The 18,388-nt window shown below is 42.6% G+C and overlaps 1 protein-coding gene across 3 annotated transcripts in view; it reads left to right on the plus strand.

Annotated features, from left to right (window-relative positions):
- The window catches only part of LOC106586301 (tyrosine-protein phosphatase non-receptor type 4), a 95,695-nt gene that overhangs the window by 65,604 nt on the left and 11,703 nt on the right, over positions 1-18,388 (plus strand). For all 3 annotated transcript variants that reach the window (XM_014173445.3, XM_045707341.2, XM_014173447.3), the window contains 11 exons: positions 1,967-2,123; positions 6,291-6,374; positions 6,650-6,706; positions 7,447-7,603; positions 7,938-8,104; positions 10,833-10,923; positions 11,035-11,096; positions 11,304-11,450; positions 11,609-11,737; positions 12,216-12,364; positions 13,652-13,787. In XM_014173445.3, the coding sequence (XP_014028920.3) occupies positions 1,967-2,123; positions 6,291-6,374; positions 6,650-6,706; positions 7,447-7,603; positions 7,938-8,104; positions 10,833-10,923; positions 11,035-11,096; positions 11,304-11,450; positions 11,609-11,737; positions 12,216-12,364; positions 13,652-13,787 (1,336 nt within the window). The remainder of the gene's footprint in view (positions 1-1,966; positions 2,124-6,290; positions 6,375-6,649; positions 6,707-7,446; positions 7,604-7,937; positions 8,105-10,832; positions 10,924-11,034; positions 11,097-11,303; positions 11,451-11,608; positions 11,738-12,215; positions 12,365-13,651; positions 13,788-18,388) is intronic.

Consider the following 18,388-nt stretch of genomic DNA (forward strand, 5'->3'; position numbering starts at 1 on the left):
CGATTATATGCAATGCAGGACAGGCTAGATAAACTAGTAATATCATCAACCATGTGTAGTTAACTAGTGATTATGATTGATTGTTTTTTATAAGATAAGTTTAATGCTAGCTAGCAACTTACCTTAGCTTCTTACTGCATTCGCGTAACCTTGTGGAGTGCAATGTAAAGCAGGTGGACTAGTTAACCGTAAGGTTGCAAGATTGAATCCCTGAGCTGACAAGGTAAAAATCTGTCGTTCTGCCCCTGAACAAGGCAGTTAACCCACCGTTCCTAGGCCGTCATTGAAAATGTGTTCTTAACTGACTTGCCTAGTTAAATAAAGGTCTAAAAATAATACTAATAATAATAAAAAATTATCGGCCAAATCGGCGTCCAAAAATACCGATTTCCGATTGGTATGAAAACTTGAAATCGGCCCTAATTAATCGGCCATTCCGATTAATCGGTCGACCTCTACTGCCTACACATTTTCTATAGGATTGAGGTCAGGGCTTTGTGATGGCCACTCCAATACCTTGACTTTGTTGTTCTTAAGCCATTTTGCCACAACTTTGGAAGTATGCTTGGGGTCATTGTCCATTTGGAAGACCCATTTGCGACCAAGCTTAAACTTCCTGACTGATGTCTTGAGATGTTGCTTCAATATATCCACATCATTTTCCTCCCTCATGATGCCATCTATTTTGTGAAGTGCACCAGTCCCTCCTGCAGCAAAGCACCCCCACAACATGATGCTGCCACCCCCATGCTTCACGGTTGGGATGGTGTTCGTCGGCTTGCAAGCTTCCCCCTTTTTCCTCTAAACATAACATGGTCATTATGGCCAAACAGTTCTATTTTTGTTTCATCAGACCAGAGTACATTTCTCCAAAATGTACCATCTTTGTCCCCATGTGCAATTGCAAACTGTAGTCTGGCTTTTTATGGCGGTTTTGGAGCAGTGGCTTCTTCCTTGCTGAGCGGCCTTTCAGGTTATGTCAATTTAGGACTCGTTTTACTGTGGATATAGATACTTTTGTACCTGTTTCCTCCAGCAGCTTCACAAGGTCCTTTGCTGTTCTGAGATTGATTTGCACTTTTTGCACCAAAGTATGTTCATCTCTAGGAGACAGAACACGTCTCCTTCCTGAGCGGTATGATGGCTGCGTGGTCCCATGGTGTTTATACTTGCGTACTATTGTTTGTACAGATGAACGTGGTTCCTTCAGGCGTTTGGAAATTGCTCCCAAGGATGAACCAGACTTGTGGAGGTCTACAAGTTTTTTTTTTTTTCTGAGGTCTTGGCTGATTTCTTTTGATTTTCCCATGATGTCAAGCAAAGAGGCAGTGCGTTTGAAGGTAGGCCTTGAAATACATCCACAGGTACATCTCCAATTGACGTCAATTAGCCTATCAGAAGCTTCTTAAGCCATGACATTTTCTGGAATTTTCAAAGCTGTTTAAAGGCACAGTCAACTTAGTGTATGTAAACTTCTGGCCCACTGGAATTGTGATTCAGTGAATTCTAAGTGAAATAATATGTCTGTAAACAATTGTTGGAAAAATGATTTGTGTCATGCACAAATTAGATATCCTAACCGACTTGCCAAAACTATAGTTTGTTAACAAGATATGTGTGGAGTGGTTGAAAAACAAGCTTTAATGACTCCAACTTAAGTGTATGTTAACTTCCGTCTTCAGCTGTATGTATGCATGTATGACTATGGGTACACAGAATAACACCCACCCACTGTGTCTCCCTGTTAGAGAATGTACTGTAGCAGCTCTGCTTTGCTATTGGCTAATGGCCACAGGGGCAACTGGAGTCTCGGCTAAACCAGAAGCTCTGATTCGCTCAATGGCTTACTGAGTTCTGTTGGATTTTAGGAAATGGAACGTGTCTTATCTTGAAAAAGGATAATGGACTTCACTGACTGACAGACAGAAGGTACGGTACAATTAGCTAACATTGTCTCTCTCTACAGATCCCCAGAGACAGTAGATGGTCAGCCCCCGGCACTGCCTCCCAAACAGTCCAGGAAGAACCTGAGCCAGATGATCCAGGACCACTCCCAGCAGAGTCTCCTAGACAACCACATCAATGAGATGTACGATATCCCCATGGCAACCGACAAATCCACGGTAAGACCACCCCATAGATTTACTGGTAACTGACAAAATAAAGGAAACGCCAACATAAAGTGTCCTAATAGGGCGTTGGGCCACCACGAGCCAGAACAGCTTTAATGCACCCTGGCATAGATTCCACAAGTGTCTGGAACTCTTTTGGTGGAATGCGACACCCTTCTTCCACAAGAAATTCCATTATTTTGTGTTTTGTTGATGGTGGTGGAAAACGTTGTCTCAGGCGCTGCTCCAGAGTCTCCCATAAGTGTTCAATTGAATTGCTCATCAAGCCATTCAGTGACCACTCGTTAGTACCGAGAGATACTTTTTTTAAACTTATTAACAAACGTTATTATTCTTTTTTTTTTTTTTTTACTAATTGACCAACGTGCGTTCAATTATTTGAATTCCATTTCGTTAGATTTTTATCTGTGAGCTCGATGTGCAGTTTCTGTAGAGATAAGTCGAATGAAGCCTGAACTGTGCGAAGTAGTTGGGAATTCCAACAGGCCAATATTCTACAGTTTTGTACAAAAAAATTGGTAATTAACTATAATGACCATGATCCATTGCGCGCCTGCTTAAATTTTTCTGGTCTGTGCGGAGCAGAAAGAGACGAGAGAACGCTTGATCGAGAGGGATAGAAAGCAGTTGCTTTGAGCTTGAAAGTACATGATCTAATTGATTTGAAGGTTGATATTCAGCAGTCATAAAAGTATGCCTTATTTACTTTGAAGAACTACTAAAATAGTGATTTGTCAGACAGTATAGGCAGCAGCTCTATAGAGATGACTGGGAATGAAATAAAGTCATCAAATAAAACAAGTATTTTATTAAAGTGTAAAAGTCATGTAAATAAATGATGGTTAAGTGATGAGCAGTAATAGGCAGTCACTACCATCATGGGACTTTTAGTAATTGTTTTATTCTGTGTTACAGCATTAAACCCACATAATGCAGTGCTTTTTTTTTGAGGATATAAAACAGACAATCATAATATCAAGTCAAAAATATCAAATTCCCAATTTGTGCTACAAAACCAACTTTGTATGAGGTTTTTATAATAGGTTTTATTTGACTCAGTGTTCCATGGTGCACACGAAGGCATTGCTGGCGGAATAGATGGAATGCAGTTCAATGCATGATTTAATATAATCCACCAATGCATTTGTTGGTAGTCCAAATTTTTTTTACTATCAGGTTGTAAATCACATGGCCTAGTGCATTGTTTGCTGCCTCCATTCGGGATGCACTTTTTCAGTTTCAATTACTTAATATTTTGGACAGAAACAGACGAATGTAACTAAGGCTGGGAATGTCAATACAATCAAACTAGTAAGCGCAATGACCACAAGTCAGTCATAACATGGCTAATAGGCTAGCGTATCTATTTACGTAGCAAGCAAAAAAACACAGTCTAACATTAGCTAGCTAGCTGCTAGGAGGGTTTTTAATTGAAGGAGTGGTGAGTGAATGACTTTTCCCGATATCGTTATTTTTTGGTGGCAATACCCAGCTAGAGATGCAGGTGTCATTTGGTTACCTAGCAAGAACTTGAACGACTATTATCCATTTAGAGCGAATTTGCGAACGCAAGAGATATGCTATCTACTCCGATTTCAGAGCACTGTCTTCTTTAGTGTCCCAGAGCACAGAATAACTGATGCATTTACGGATGCGCAACACCTGCTGAATATGACCGGTGTCAGTAAACGTAGGTAATAAAATGATTTGTTAGTCACAAACGCTCTAGATTACATGTAAACAGCCTAGTTAACCAGCTCTGCTAGGGCGAGTAAAATGGTCAGTGAGGTGTTCTATAATTTGTGTTTGGAAGTAGCTATAGCAAGCTAGCCAACTTTAGCCAGGAAGGCAAGCTGCAGAAGGACGAGTAGGCTACAATTCCCCATTGTTTATCAGTGCACATTTGAGATGGTTTATCTAATGTTCCTCTGTTATATTTTAGCTCATCTTGCTCTGGCTAGCATTAGTTTTTGGTCTTGTTGATGTTCATAACTGAGGGAAAGAGAGCCTACTATCTCATGGTTGTTTGATCAATAGGATTGTAAAGTTCCCAAATGTAAGAGGACTCCCGTGGTGTTTACATATTTGCAGAAATCCATTCAGGTGTATTTTGTGGCTTTTGGCGAATGTGTTGTAATGATCTAAAGTCACTCTGTTGCAGCTGCCTGTAAACACACAGTCCAGTTTAAAGTGAATGATGGCAGGCGTGTGTGGCAAATGGCTTGTTTGCATGACAAAGTGAGAATGTGAGATGTTTGCAAATGTATAATACATTTTTTTTTTTTTTACTTATTTACATATGTATTCAGACCATTTGCTGAGACTTGAAATGTTGCTCAGGTGCATCCTGTTTCCATTGATCATCCTTGAGATGTTTGTACAACTTGATTGGAGTCCACCTGTGGAAAATTCAATTGATTGGACATGATTTGGTAAGGCACACACCTGTCTATATAAGGTCCCACAGTTGATAGTGCATGTCAGAGAAAAAACCAAGCTATGAGGTTGAAAGAATTGTCCGTAGAGCTACGAGACAAGATTGTGTCGAGGCACAGATCTGGGGAAGGTTACCAAAAAATGTCTGCATCATTGAAGGTCCCCAAGAACACAGTGGCCTCCATTCTTAAATGGAAGAAGTTTAGAGCCACCAAGACTTTTCCTAGAACTGGCTGCCTGGCCAAACTGAGCAATCAAAGGAGAAGGGCCTTGGTGAGGGAGGTGACCAAGAACCGGATGGTCACTCTGACAGCACTCCAGAGTTCCTCTGAGGAGATGAGAGAACCTTCAAGAAGGACAACCATCTCTGCAGTGCTCCACCAATCAGGCATTTATGGTAGATTGGCCAAATGGAAGCCACTCCTCAGTTAAAGGTACATGATAGCCTGCTTGGAGTTTGTGAAAAGGCACCTAAAGACTCTCAGACAATGAGAAACAAGATTCTCTGGTCTGATGAAACCAAGATTGAGCTCTTTTACCTGAATCGCCAAGCGTCACGTCTAGAGGAAACCTGGCACCAACCCTACGGTGAAGCATGGTGGTGGCAGCATCATGCTGTGGGGATGTTTTTCAGTGGAAGGGACTGGGAGTCTAGTCAGGATTGAGGGAAAGATGAACTGAGTAAAGTACAGAGATCCTTGATTTAAAAACCTGCTCCAGAGTGCTCAGGACTTCAGACTGGGGCGAAGGTTTACCTTCCAACAGGACGACGACCCTAAGCACACAGCGAAGATGGGGGGGGGGGGGGGGGGGGGTATTCAATACATTTTTGATTAAGGCTGTAATGTAACAAAATGTTGAAAAAGTCAAGGGGTCTGAATACTTTCCGAATGCACTGTATGTAATTCCCAAATATTTAAGAATTTATGAAAATGTGAATTACCATATTTCAGAATTCTTTTGACAGTGTCATTCTTCCTGGGGGTGTATATGAACAGATTTTAATAAGATTTGTGGATAAAATGCTGTACGTTCCACTTTAATGTATTTTTAATTTTTTTAAATCGTAACCAAAATCAAAAACCGTAATTGATAATTTTTTTTAATAATCGAACCGAAACCAAGCCGACATTACAAAAGCACTAATCGCTCAGCACTACCACTCGTTCCCTCTGGATGTGGGCATTTTCATCCTATGGGGGCATAGCCATGGTAGACAAAATAATGGTCTGCCCACCATTTTTTTCATGACCCTAAGCATGATGTGATGTTAATTGCTTAATTAACTCACCTGTGGGGAAGCACCTGCTTTCAATATACTTTGTTTATTTCATTATTTTCTATTATATTGGCAGTTAACAAGGCATCCATCAATCTACAGTTATGTGATCTTTAACCCATAGCATTTCCCACCCACTTGACTACTTCAAAATGGTGAAAGTCCTCAATGGTGCTACCCATGCTAAAACAGGCTTTTGGGCTGTAGACTTTTGGGGTGTAAGCCTTTGAACCACCCTGGCTGCCTGCCACATTTACTGTTCATGGTTTTCATGATGTTCCACAATGGGTTCAGTTGTAAGGAAATGATTTAAAACAAAGGCCAGGAGGCTTTCTTGACCTTGTGACCTCTGAAGAACTCTAGGCCCTTCAGAAGCTCTTTAGGCTGTGATCGCCTTTCCAATGTAGACATGTATTAACACATCTCTGTCTCTTCCTCTACAGCTGAATGGTGTTGTCTCTCACGACAATCTGGTTTTGCTCAAGATAAGGCCGGATGATAGTGGACGATTTGGCTTCAATGTCAAGGTGAGACCTCTGCCTACAGTATAATTATATGCCGTAACATGCGCCCAGAGGGTAATCTCCTGGCCCTACTAATACTGATCCTATATAGGGCGGCAGGTAGCTTAGCGTTTAAGAGCGTTTGGCCACTAACCCTAAGGTTGCTGGTTCGAATCCCTGAGCCGACTAGGTGAAAAGTCTGTTGTGCTCTTGAGCAATACACTGAACCCAAATTGCTCCTGTAAATCACTCCGGATAATAGGCAGATTATTTACCCCTCTCCATTGCCTTGGTTTTAGGGTGGAGCTGATCAGAAGATGCCTGTCATTGTGTCTCGTGTGGCCCCTGGGACATCCGTATGTTAAAAACCCATCACTAGCAACACCCCATATATTTACAGTACACATACTCATGTTGTCCTCTATGAGATAATCAAACAACCTCTCACTTGTTCTATCACTTCCACCCTCTCACTCACACTGAATTTCTCACATTTCTTTTTCTCTATTTCTCGCTCTGTATATCTACCCCTCGTCTCACTCTCTTGCTATTTCTCTTTCTCCTCCCTCTCGCTCTCTCTTCCCACTCTCACTCACTCTCATTCTGACTCTCACACACAGCATATGAAACGTTCCATTGTTTGGAGCAAGGAGTAAGAAGAGCCAGTCGTACAGTAAACTCACACTTGTGCTGTAGCTCAGTAAATTAACTGGTCTGATTTGACGTCACTTAGCAGCAGTCCATTCACAGCTCCGCTAACAAGGCTTCAGGATGTTACTCTGATGTTGATGAAGTCAAAGTGAAGCAACAACAGTTAGTCCTCTGTTGTAATTTACCACAAGCTATTGCTACGGGGCCCATATTCACAAAGGGTCACAGAGACAGAGTAGGACTGCTGATACAGGATCAGTTTTGACTTTTAGATCATAATGAAGGATGATATGGACAGGGCAAACCTGATCCTTGATCAGTACTCTTACTCTGAGACACTTACTCTATGAATGAAGGCCTAGTATTGTAGTCTATTCTCCCCAGTATCACTCTAACCACTTGACCCAACTGTGTTCTGACTGCATTCTTCTCCAACCCTCTACAGGCCGACCTGTGTGTCCCTCGTCTGAACGAAGGTGACCAGGTGGTTTTGATCAACGGTCGTGATATCTCAGAGCACACTCACGACCAGGTGGTCATGTTCATCAAGGCCAGCTGTGAGAGCCACTCAGGAGAGCTCATCCTATTGGTCAGGCCCAATGGTGAGGAGAGGATTTGTTTTGTTAAATGTTTACACTTACATTAAGTAATCTCCTTGGGTTTATTATTACAATGCTCAGGTTAAAACAGGCCAAATCATCCCAGTACAGGTTCGAAGAACAGGTGACCCCAAACAAAAGTTAGGCTACCTTCCAATATCAACACTATAGATTTCCAATTAGAAAAATGCATACCTTATAAATGGATTATTACGTGGTTTGCTGGTGTGAATATTAAAACTGAGCAGAGCCTTAGACTTGTACATTAATAATATAGGATGCCGTTCTTCTCTTGACACTGTTCTAAACTAACCGTGTTGCTTCCCTATGTCCCCAGCCATCTATGACGTGGTGGAGGAGAAGCAGGAGACTGAGCCAGACTTTCAGTACATCCCAGAGAAGTCTCCCCAGGACCCCGCTCAGCTGGACCAGGATGCCTGGAGGGATTCCATTAACACCCTGAAGGAGGGTCTGGTCAGCGGAGGAGTACTCACCCAGTTTGATGTGAGTCCTCCCCTCACCTACAAATTTAAAAGCTTTTGTCAGCAATACTCGCATCAATTTTTCCTAATATTATTGTGATTTATGGTTGCGCCTCGATTCATGTTGGTCTTGTTCACTGCTCTTTTGTCTTTCTGAGCTGACTGGATGTGTGATGAGAGCAATAGTGCCCCCTAGTTTCTGCTCTGTTTTGACCTCGAGGGCACAAGGGAGGTTACCACTTTCTGGAGGGAAATTCAGCCTATGACTTAAACAAGTTTTACAATATCAACTTTATTGATGATTTACTTTATTTCATGGCACAGAAGAAAATGACTTATGCTATCACTGTGTGAGAAATAATCGCCAAGTGAAGTAGTTTACTTTAAAACAAAATGCTAATTCATTGATGCGTCGACTGCTCGTTTAATGTGGTGAGGAACACCGGTCTTATAATTTCTTCTCAGCATTCCGATAACTTCCTGTCTTTCATCAGGCACACTTAACCTCTATGGGCTAGGTGGGACGCTAGCGTGCCACCCGTGGTGCACGCTAGCGTGGTGCATAAATTTAGAGTATGTTAGGACAGTACATTTACAAGAGTTGTGTGTAATGTTTTGTCAATTCAAAGACAGGGTCACTAAAACCAGCTAAAATGATGCACTAACCTTTTACAATCTCCATCAGATGACACTCCTAGGACATTATGTTAGACAATGCATGCATTTTTAGTTCTATCAAGTTCATATTTATATCCAAAAACAGCGTTTTACTATGGCATTGATGTTGAGGAAATCGTTTCCCTCCAATAACCGGCAGTCAAGTCAGCGTCACAAATTAAATAATTAAAATTAGAAAACATTGGTAAAATATTATATTGTCATTTAAAGAATTATAGATTTACATCTCTTGAACGCAATCAACTTGCCAGATTTAAAAATAACCTTACTGGGAAATCACACTTTGCAATAATCTGAGCACTGCGCCCAGAAAAATACGCGTTGCGATACAGACTAGACGTCATGTTGGGGAGATCTAAAATCGAAAATACTATGTAAATAATCCATTACCTTTGATTCTCTTCATCAGATGTCACTTCCAGGTATCACAGGTCCATAACGAATGTAGTTTTGTTCAAAAAAGCTCATCATTTATGTCCAAAAATCTCCGTCTTGTTAGCACATGATCTAAGCCAGCCGGACTTCTCGTCATGAACGAGGGGAAAAAATATATTTCCGTTCGTTCAAACATGTCAAACGTTGTATAGCATAAATCATTAGGGCCTTTTTTAACCAGAACATGAATAATATTCAAGGTGGACGAATGCATACTCTTTTATAACGTATTGGAACGAGGGTACCCAACATGAACTCGCGCGCCAGGTGTCTAATGGGACATCATCGTTCCATGGCTCTTGTTCGGTCAGATCTCCCTCCAGAAGACTCAAAACACTTTGTAAAGGCTGGTGACATCTAGTGGAAGCAATAGGAAGTGCCAAAATATTCCTCAGCCCCTGTGTTTTTCAATGGGATAGGTTTAAAGGTAATACAACACATCAGGTATCCACTTCCTGTCAGAAAATGTCTCAGGGTTTTGCCTGCCAAATGAGTTCTGTTATACTCACAGACACCATTCAAACAGTTTTAGAAACTTTAGAGTGTTTTCTATCCATATATAATAAGTATATGCATATTCTAGTTACTGGGTAGGATTAGTAACCAGATTAAATCGGGTACATTTTTTTTTATCCAGACGTGCAAATGCTGCCCCCTAGCCCTAACAGGTTAACAGCTTCCTGTTTCTCTGGCCTGTTGTGTTATTACAGTAGAATAATGCAAATAAAGTGTGGGGGCAAGGGAAATGCGCACACGCACACAGACTGAAAATACCGCTATGCACTGAGAAAATGAGTGGGTTTATACAAATATTTTTGTTTTGGTCTTTATCTGCTAATGCACTTCACATACAATGTATCAATGTATGTTCATTTTAAAGATTAGCAGCATCTTATAAATTCCACACACAGCAGGTGGAAGCAGCTTATCCAAAGATGTGGGCCTATAAGACATAGCAAGCATTCTCAAACCATTTTTGTAGGACAAGTTTGTTCACAACCAACAGAAAGTAACTTCCATCTCACAACATGATCAATTTTGTTATGTTCCCATGCAAGAAAACCAGAAATAGAAGCTCAAACAAAAAAGAGAACTAACAAAGAGTCACTGGTAACAAAACAAAACGGGGTGCTTTAGGAGAGGTTCTGAAAGACACTCATGGGGTGTTCACTGAAAGTTGACAAGCAACAACAATTGGGACCTAAAAGACAACTAAAGGTGTTAACCCTCCACATCTCTCAAGACAATTGGTGCACTGGGCCAGCCACTCTTAAATATCACCTGCGCCAGCACAGGTGAAACACTTTCCCACTAACAAGATGACAAACCAGCACAGGTGTAACATACTGACTGAGTTGACACCAATAGGTGCGGCCCAAGTGGTAACGTCCAACCACGAAATATGAAATGGGAAAACCAAAGCCTGTAACAACATTAAAAAAAAAAAAGCCCGGTAGTAGCCTGCCATTCCCAAGAATCGGCGCAGTTCCTGGTGAGAAGCTGGCACTGGAAGATTTGATGGCCTCCACTTTTGCCAGGACAGGTCGGACTTTCCCTTGCCCCACCACCTTCCCGAGATCATGATTAAAAAATATATATAATCATATATTTTCTTTACACTTATTCTTTTCTCACAGCAACTTTACCGGAAGAGGCCTGGAATGACAATGTTGTGTGCCAAATTACCTCAGAACATTTCCAAAAACCGCTACAGAGACATCTCACCTTGTGAGTATCAAACACATAGTTCACTCTACTTTTCTTAGTTAATCTGTGTTAATACTGTTAACCCACCATTTCACACTCCACTCCTTTCTCTCTCTCCTCTTCTGTTTATAGACGACGCAACGCGGGTCATTCTGAAAAGCACAGATGACTACATTAATGCAAATTACATCAACGTGAGTGCTGTTCGCCTCAGTCCACCCACACCAACCGTGGCGTTTTTGTTCAGCAGGTCTATAATAGGCTTTTTATCGGCCAAGATGGTGTAGTCTCCACTCCAAAGACTGAAAACGGACACATACTTGCATACCCACAGCAACACACACCCAACATACACCCCTACACACAGGTCTTATTCTTCTCTACTCCTCTCTGTACTGTAGATGGAGATCCCGGCGTCGAGCCTGATCAACCGGTACATTGCGTGCCAGGGCCCGCTGCCCAACACTTGCCCAGACTTCTGGCAGATGACCTGGGAGCAGGGCTCCTCTGTGGTGGTCATGCTCACCACTCAGGTGGAGAGGGGACGGGTACGTGTCATACAATCAACTTTGCGATCGAGAGACAGCTGTGTCTCCGTATGTTTTGATTATATTTCTGGGTAAAGACGTATGTATTTATCCTCTTTTCTCCCATGGCTGAGGCTCCTAAGCTGAAGCTAAAGGCTTATGTTGCTCTATACCAACAGGTGAAGTGTCATCAGTACTGGCCCAACCCTGACAGCACTGCCACGTATGGCCACTTCCAGGTGGCCTGTCTCACTGAGGAGGGCAACTCTGCTTTCCTGGTCCGAGACATGACCCTCACACACTTCGAGGTAACAGTATGCTCACAAGTCATTGTTTTTTCCCAATGACCAGTGCTAATGTAATGTTAGCTATTTGGAAGTCAAAGTAAACATACAGAAATGGTGGTTCACAGCTAGTCCTCCTCAATACAGTAGGCTATCTTCCAGGTACTAAAATGATTAAAAGCGTTACAAACACAGCAGTGGGACTATCGCTTTAAGCGTTTAAAAGATGAGCGCGGCAGCACTGAGTTGCCATGGTGACTTGTGTGGGCTGTTCTCTTTTCGGTCTCATGTGATGCATGTATCATGTTGCCATGGTGACTGGCCTCTACAGCCACGAGGCTTCCAGTATTAACATGAAGCCTGTGTGTTGGCGTGGCGACACTGATAGATGTTAAAGGGGCAAACACATTGTTTTACGCCATATAACGAGACTACACATTTTTTTCCCCCTGTTGTCATGGTGATGATGCACTGACTTTACTGTGTGTTGCCATGGTGACAGAGCGAGGAGGTCCGGGAGTTGACCCAGATCCAGTATGTGGCCTGGCCGGACCACGGCGTCCCAGATGACTCATCAGACTTCCTGGACTTTGTCAGCCTGGTGCGGAGCAAAAGAACCGGCAAGGATGAGCCCATGGTGGTCCACTGCAGGTAGGGCGCATAATGCATGACACACATCTAAGACACACACATCCTTTGATACAGCAAGAAACACTCAAGGAAATCAAGAGGAAAATGTAATATTTTCACTAAACAGCTCTGTGTTCATTGCAGTGTCCCTCTATCTGACTATAGCCCAAGTCTCGCTCTCCCTCAAAATAGTTTTTTGAGTAACTTAAATTGTGATGAAGCAGACTAACTTTTTAGTTGAGCAAGAGAAGGGGCAACCAGGGAAAGTGTTGGAGCAACATTTTTTGCCATGAAGTGGTTTCTGTAAGTACAGGCAGGGGGTGTTACCCCAGGTGGAGAATTACCCCCAAGTTACCCAAGTTCTCACTCATTTTGGAGTAGAATGTGCTTTCAAAAAAGTCACCAGAATTGAGCTTCTCAGTCCTACATGAAAATTGTCTGGGGGAGGGGGCCTTCTTCCAGAAACTTCTCCTCCCACTGCTACAAATGTTGCCAGAGGAAACACTATGTAGGAGTATAGTAGGACAAACAGATCCACAAAGAGGGAGAGGAGTAGCCTAATTTGAGGTAGGATGGCATTTTACCCCAAGTTACCCTACAATTGACCCGTGTTACATTTAGCCCCACTCTTCACTTTGCACAAATTGCAGAGTGGTAGGTAACATACTTTTGCTAAAAACTCTGAGTTTAAAATGGTGCAGTTTGACATATTTAGGAGTGGAGAAATAAATTAGGAGTGGAGAGTTAGGATCCCCATCTTTTTAACAAAGGCTATTAAAACTTTTCCTCACAATTTCAAGAATTATTGTGCTTTGACTGCTTGTCAGAATGCATGTTTCCCTCCCCATGGCACTCGTAACTTAAATATTTCTGTCGAGGCGCATTCATCTCGCGTGGAATGCACAACAAGCCGACTAGGTAAATAGATAAACTGTTCTACTATGGGGTTTAATGACTGCAGCAGAAACACTAATCCTACACACTGCTGTAGTACACAGCCCAGCAGCACAGAACGCTTTGCATGTACACCTACACACCTTCATAAATCCACATCTCAGGCCTTACTCAAGCCAAGTTATCGGACTCAGCCACGACATGCCCCAACAACACACTGGAATGAATGTAGTACTGTATAGCACCCAGTGATGGGGATATTTCTCTATTCTAATCTAGTTTTAATTCCATAAACATATCGTTGTGTGTTGCTATGTGCAAGGACAATATTTTCCATAGTTTAAAAGGTAGAAATTATGTCATGAGTTTATAGAGAAACCTCTTCCTCTGCCCCCCCGCTGTGTCATCCTGCAGTGCGGGGATTGGCCGAACAGGAGTTCTCATCACCATGGAGACAGCGTTGTGCCTGATGGAGTGCAGTCAGCCCGTCTATCCATTAGACATAGTCAGAACCATGAGGGACCAGAGAGCCATGATGATTCAGACACCTGTAAGTCCTGCACTCTTCTCCACGTCCTCCTCTTCTATCCCTCTCTTGATCCTCATCACTCTCTTCCTCTCCCGTCTGTCTGTATTTCTCTTTTTCTCTCATCTTCCTCATCTTTATCTTTTCTCGGCTAACTTGCCTCCATCGCCTTATCTAGAATGGCGAGTTAGAATAAAAGGAGCACAGTGTAGTCTTGTACAGTGTTAATAATTGAAAGGAGAGGATAATCCTACTGATATGATGCCTCTTTTATTCATCCCTGTTGTACTGTCCACGGTAGACTTTCCATTGTTACAGTCTACCAGTGATGACCTTTTGTGCCATGACAATGCCATTGTCTCTCAAGATTCCCATTTTTAGGGTAGGTGTAAGGATTTTGTTTTGTACACTTGTTGAGATTTACTTGTCTTGGCTACATTATAGTATATACAGTGGGGTCTGAAGTTGACAACCTTAATAAAGATAAGCAATAAAGACTGTATGAAATAAGTCATTCAAATACTGAGCTATATTGTGTGCAAAAAAAGGGAAATTATTTTATAGTAATACAATTGCTCTGAGAAAGATTGTTTGAAACTTTTTTTTCTGAAAAATGATTGACACCCCTAAAGATACTAAAAAAATAGAGTAGTCAAACGTTTATTATTGGTCCCATATTCCTAGCACACAATGACTACATTAAGCTTGTGACTCTACAAACTTGTTAGTTGCATTACATATATTTTTTTCAGATTATTTTGTGCCCAATGAATGGTAAATGTGTTGTAATTTGAGTCACTTTTACTGCAATTAAGAATAGAATGTTTCTAATCACAATGTGGATGCTACCATGATAATGTATAATCCTGAATTAATTGTGAATAATGATGAGTGGGAGTGTTCAAAGGTGAAAGATCACACCCCCAAGACATGCTAACGTCCCCTGTTATTGGTAATGGTCAGTATTTAGATTATTTATTTTATACAGTCGTGAGGGGTGTCAATCATTTCGGACCCCATTGTACCCAGCTCCATCCTAACCAGCTCTACAGTGTAATGTATTTCCTAATATATATGTACCACCTCCCAATGTCAAGTGTGGAAGAGATTAGTATAGCGTTCTTATTTCATCAACACTGTCAAGTACAAAGGAGGATAACATGATTACATTTTCATGCATTTTGGCGTAGAATGTCCTTTAAAGTCACCAGAAGTGGCCTAACAGTCATTCAACAACAAAAAAATCATAGGCAGAACACTAAAACATTACATGACCAAAAGTACGTATACACCTGCTCGTTGAACAGCTCATTACAAAATCATGGGCATTAATATGGAGTTTTTCTGCCATAACAGCCTCTACGCTTTCCACGAGATGTTGGAACATTGCTGTGGGGACTTGCTTCCATTCAGCCACGAGCATTAGTGAGGTTGAGCACTGATGTTGGGCGATTAGGCCTGGCTCACAGCTGGCGTTCCAATTTATCCCAAAGGCGTTCGATGGGGTTGAGGTCAGGGTTCTGTGCAGGCCAGTCAAGTTCTTCCACAACGAACTCGACAAAACACTTCTGTATGGACCTCGCTTTGTGCACGTGGGCATTGTCATGCTGAAACAGGAAAGGGCCTTCACCAAACTGTTGCCACGAAGTTGGAAGCACAGAATCATGTAGAATGTCATTGTATGCTATAGCATTAATATTTCCCTTCACTGGAATTTAGGGGCCTAGCCCAAAAAATGAAAATCAGCCCGAGACCATTATTCCTCCTCCACCAAGGTTTACAGTTGGCACTATGCATTCGGGCATGTCGCCAAACCCAGATTAATCCACCGGATAACCAGATGGTGACGTGTGATTCATCACTCCAGAGAACGTGTTTCCACTGCTCCAGAGTTCCATGCCGGGAAGCTTTACACCACTGCAGCCGACGCTTGGCATTGCGCTTGGTGATACTTGGGCTTCAATTTCAGGAATCTCCAGATGAACAGTTCTTACGCTGACGTTGTTTCCAGAGGCAGTTTGGAACTCGATAGTGAGTGTTGCAACCGAGGACAGATGATTTTTATGCACTTCAGTACTCAACGGGTGGGGGGCAGTATATGCGAAGCACAGCCCCCACACCACCAAAGGGATATAAACAGACCACTAACTTACTACCCTGAGACACGAAGATCTCCCTCGCCACACGAGCCAGAGGCAGCACAAAACCGGACAGGAAGTTCGCGTCAAGGCTCTGAAGGCGAATAATGCCGGAAACGTAAGCCGATTTGTTTACTTGTCCTGTCAATAAATCTATCAAATTTATGCAGCAACAATACTCCTATCTTGGGGTAAGGAATGTTTTGGGGGATTTTCAATTCCCTCAGTCGAGCACCGGATTTCCCCTTTTTCATTTTAGCTTTGCTGTAGCACCTTCTTTCCGTCACGTCAGTGACTCAACCCACTCAAGTAGAGTATAGTGAAAAAAGCCTGGCATGATGTGATGTACCCCTCCACGGACCGCATGGGAGAGGACGAGCAAGCCAGTGACTCAGCCCCCATAATGGGGTTAGAGGCAGAGAATCCCAGTAGAGAGAGGGGAGCTGGCCAGGCAGAGGCAGCAAGGGTGGTCACTCCAGTGCCTTGCCTTTCACCTTCGCTCCCCTGGGCCAGACTACACTCAATCATAGGACCTACTGAAGTGATGAGTCTTCAATGAAGACTTTTGAACCGAAAGCCTTGCCCATTCCATAAAATGGTGCTCGATAGGAGAAAGCCCTGCCTCCAGCTGTTTGCCTGCGTCTTGTGACCGTAGCACACGTGTAGGTATGTACGGCAGGACCAAATCGGAGAGATGGGTAGGAGAAAGTCCATCTAATGCTTCGTAGGTTAACAGTAAAACCTTAATCAGCCCTAGCCTTAACAGGAAGCCAGTGTAGGGAGGCTAGCACTGGAAGTAATATGATAAAATTTGTCAATATTCTAACAGATGTATTTAGCACTACCTGAAGTTTATTTAGTGCCTCATCTGGGTAGCCAGAGAAGAGACAAAAACATGGGAAGTTTCAGATTTTTGCAATATTACAAAGATGGAAAAAAGGTGCTCTTGAAATATTTTGTATTTGTTCGTCAGCCATCCACTTTTGTCTAAAACACAGGCTTTACCATTTTTCATCAAAATGTACAGATGTGTGTCGTCTGCATAGCAGTGAAAGTTGAGTGTTTCCGAATGACGTCACCAAGAGGTAGCATACACTCAGTCGCCAGTTTATTAGGTACACCCATCTAGTACTGGGTTGGACCCCCTGAATTCCTCGGGATGGATTGTACAAGATGTGGTATTCAAATGTTGCTCAATTGGTATAAAGGGACCCAGCGTGTGCCAGGAAAACATTCCCACACCATTACACCGCCACCAGTTTGTACCGTTGACACAAGACAGGATGGGACCATTTTGCTTAGGCCAGATCCTGCCATTAGCATGACGCAACAGGAACAGGCAGTTGTCCAGTGTTGATGTCGTGCCCACTGGAGCCGCTTCTTCTTGTTTTTCGCTGATATTAGTGGAACCTGGTGTGGTTGTCTTCTGCAATAGCCCATCTGTGACAAGGACCGGCGAGTTGTGCATTCCGAGATGCCATAAAGCACACCACTGTTTTACTACATTGTTATTTGCTTGTATACGGCCTGCCTGTTAGCTTGCACAATTCTTGCCATTCTCCTTCAACCTCTCGTCAACTAGCTGTTTTCACCCACATGACTGCTGCTGACTGGATTTTTTGTTGTTGTACCATTCTTGGTAAACCCTAGACACTGTCAAGCATGAAATGGCCAGGAGGCCGGCGATTTCTGAGATACTGGAACAGGTGTGCCTGGCACCGATGATCATACCACACTCAAAGTTGCGTAGGTCACTCGTTTTGACCATCCTAATGTCCAATCGAACAGTAACTGAATGCCTTTATATAGCAAACCACGGCGTGACCCGCTGACTGTAGGAGCGAACCATTTTCCTGAACGGGGTGGTGTACCTAATTTAACTGGCTACTGAGTGTGTGTCTATAGTGAGAACAATAGTAGTCCTTGAACGGAACATTGGGGACACCGAAATTGACCATTGATTTGTCAGAGGACAAACCATCCACAGAGAAACTATCTTTCTGACAGATAATGTCTATACCAGGCAAGAAGTTGTCTGCGTAGACCAATTAGGGTTTTCAATTTCTCCCCAAAAATGTGGTGGTCGACCTTGTCAAAAGCTGCACTAAGGTCTTAGGAGCACAAGGACAGACGCCTTGGTCTGACGCCATTAAAAGGTAATTTACCACGTTCACGAGTGCAGTCTTAGTACTATAATGGGGGTCTAAAACCAGACTGGAGCATTTTGCGTACATAATGTGTCTTCAGAAAGGCAGTGAGTGGCTGAGCTACAGCTTTTTCAGTTTTCTTTCCTAAATGAATGGGAGATTCAGTATAGGCCAATTTAGTTTAAAAATAATTCCGGGTCAAGGTTTGGCATTATCAGGAGAGGCTTTATTACTGCCACCTTTAGGGAGTTTGATACACATCCGAAGGACAGGTAGCCGTTTATGTTCAACATAGGAGGGCCAAGCACAGAAAGTAGCTCATTCAGTATTTTAGTTGGAA

Source organism: Salmo salar, chromosome 25 (assembly GCF_965601325.2).
Source record: "Salmo salar chromosome 25, fSalSal1, whole genome shotgun sequence".
NCBI lineage: Eukaryota > Metazoa > Chordata > Actinopteri > Salmoniformes > Salmonidae > Salmo > Salmo salar.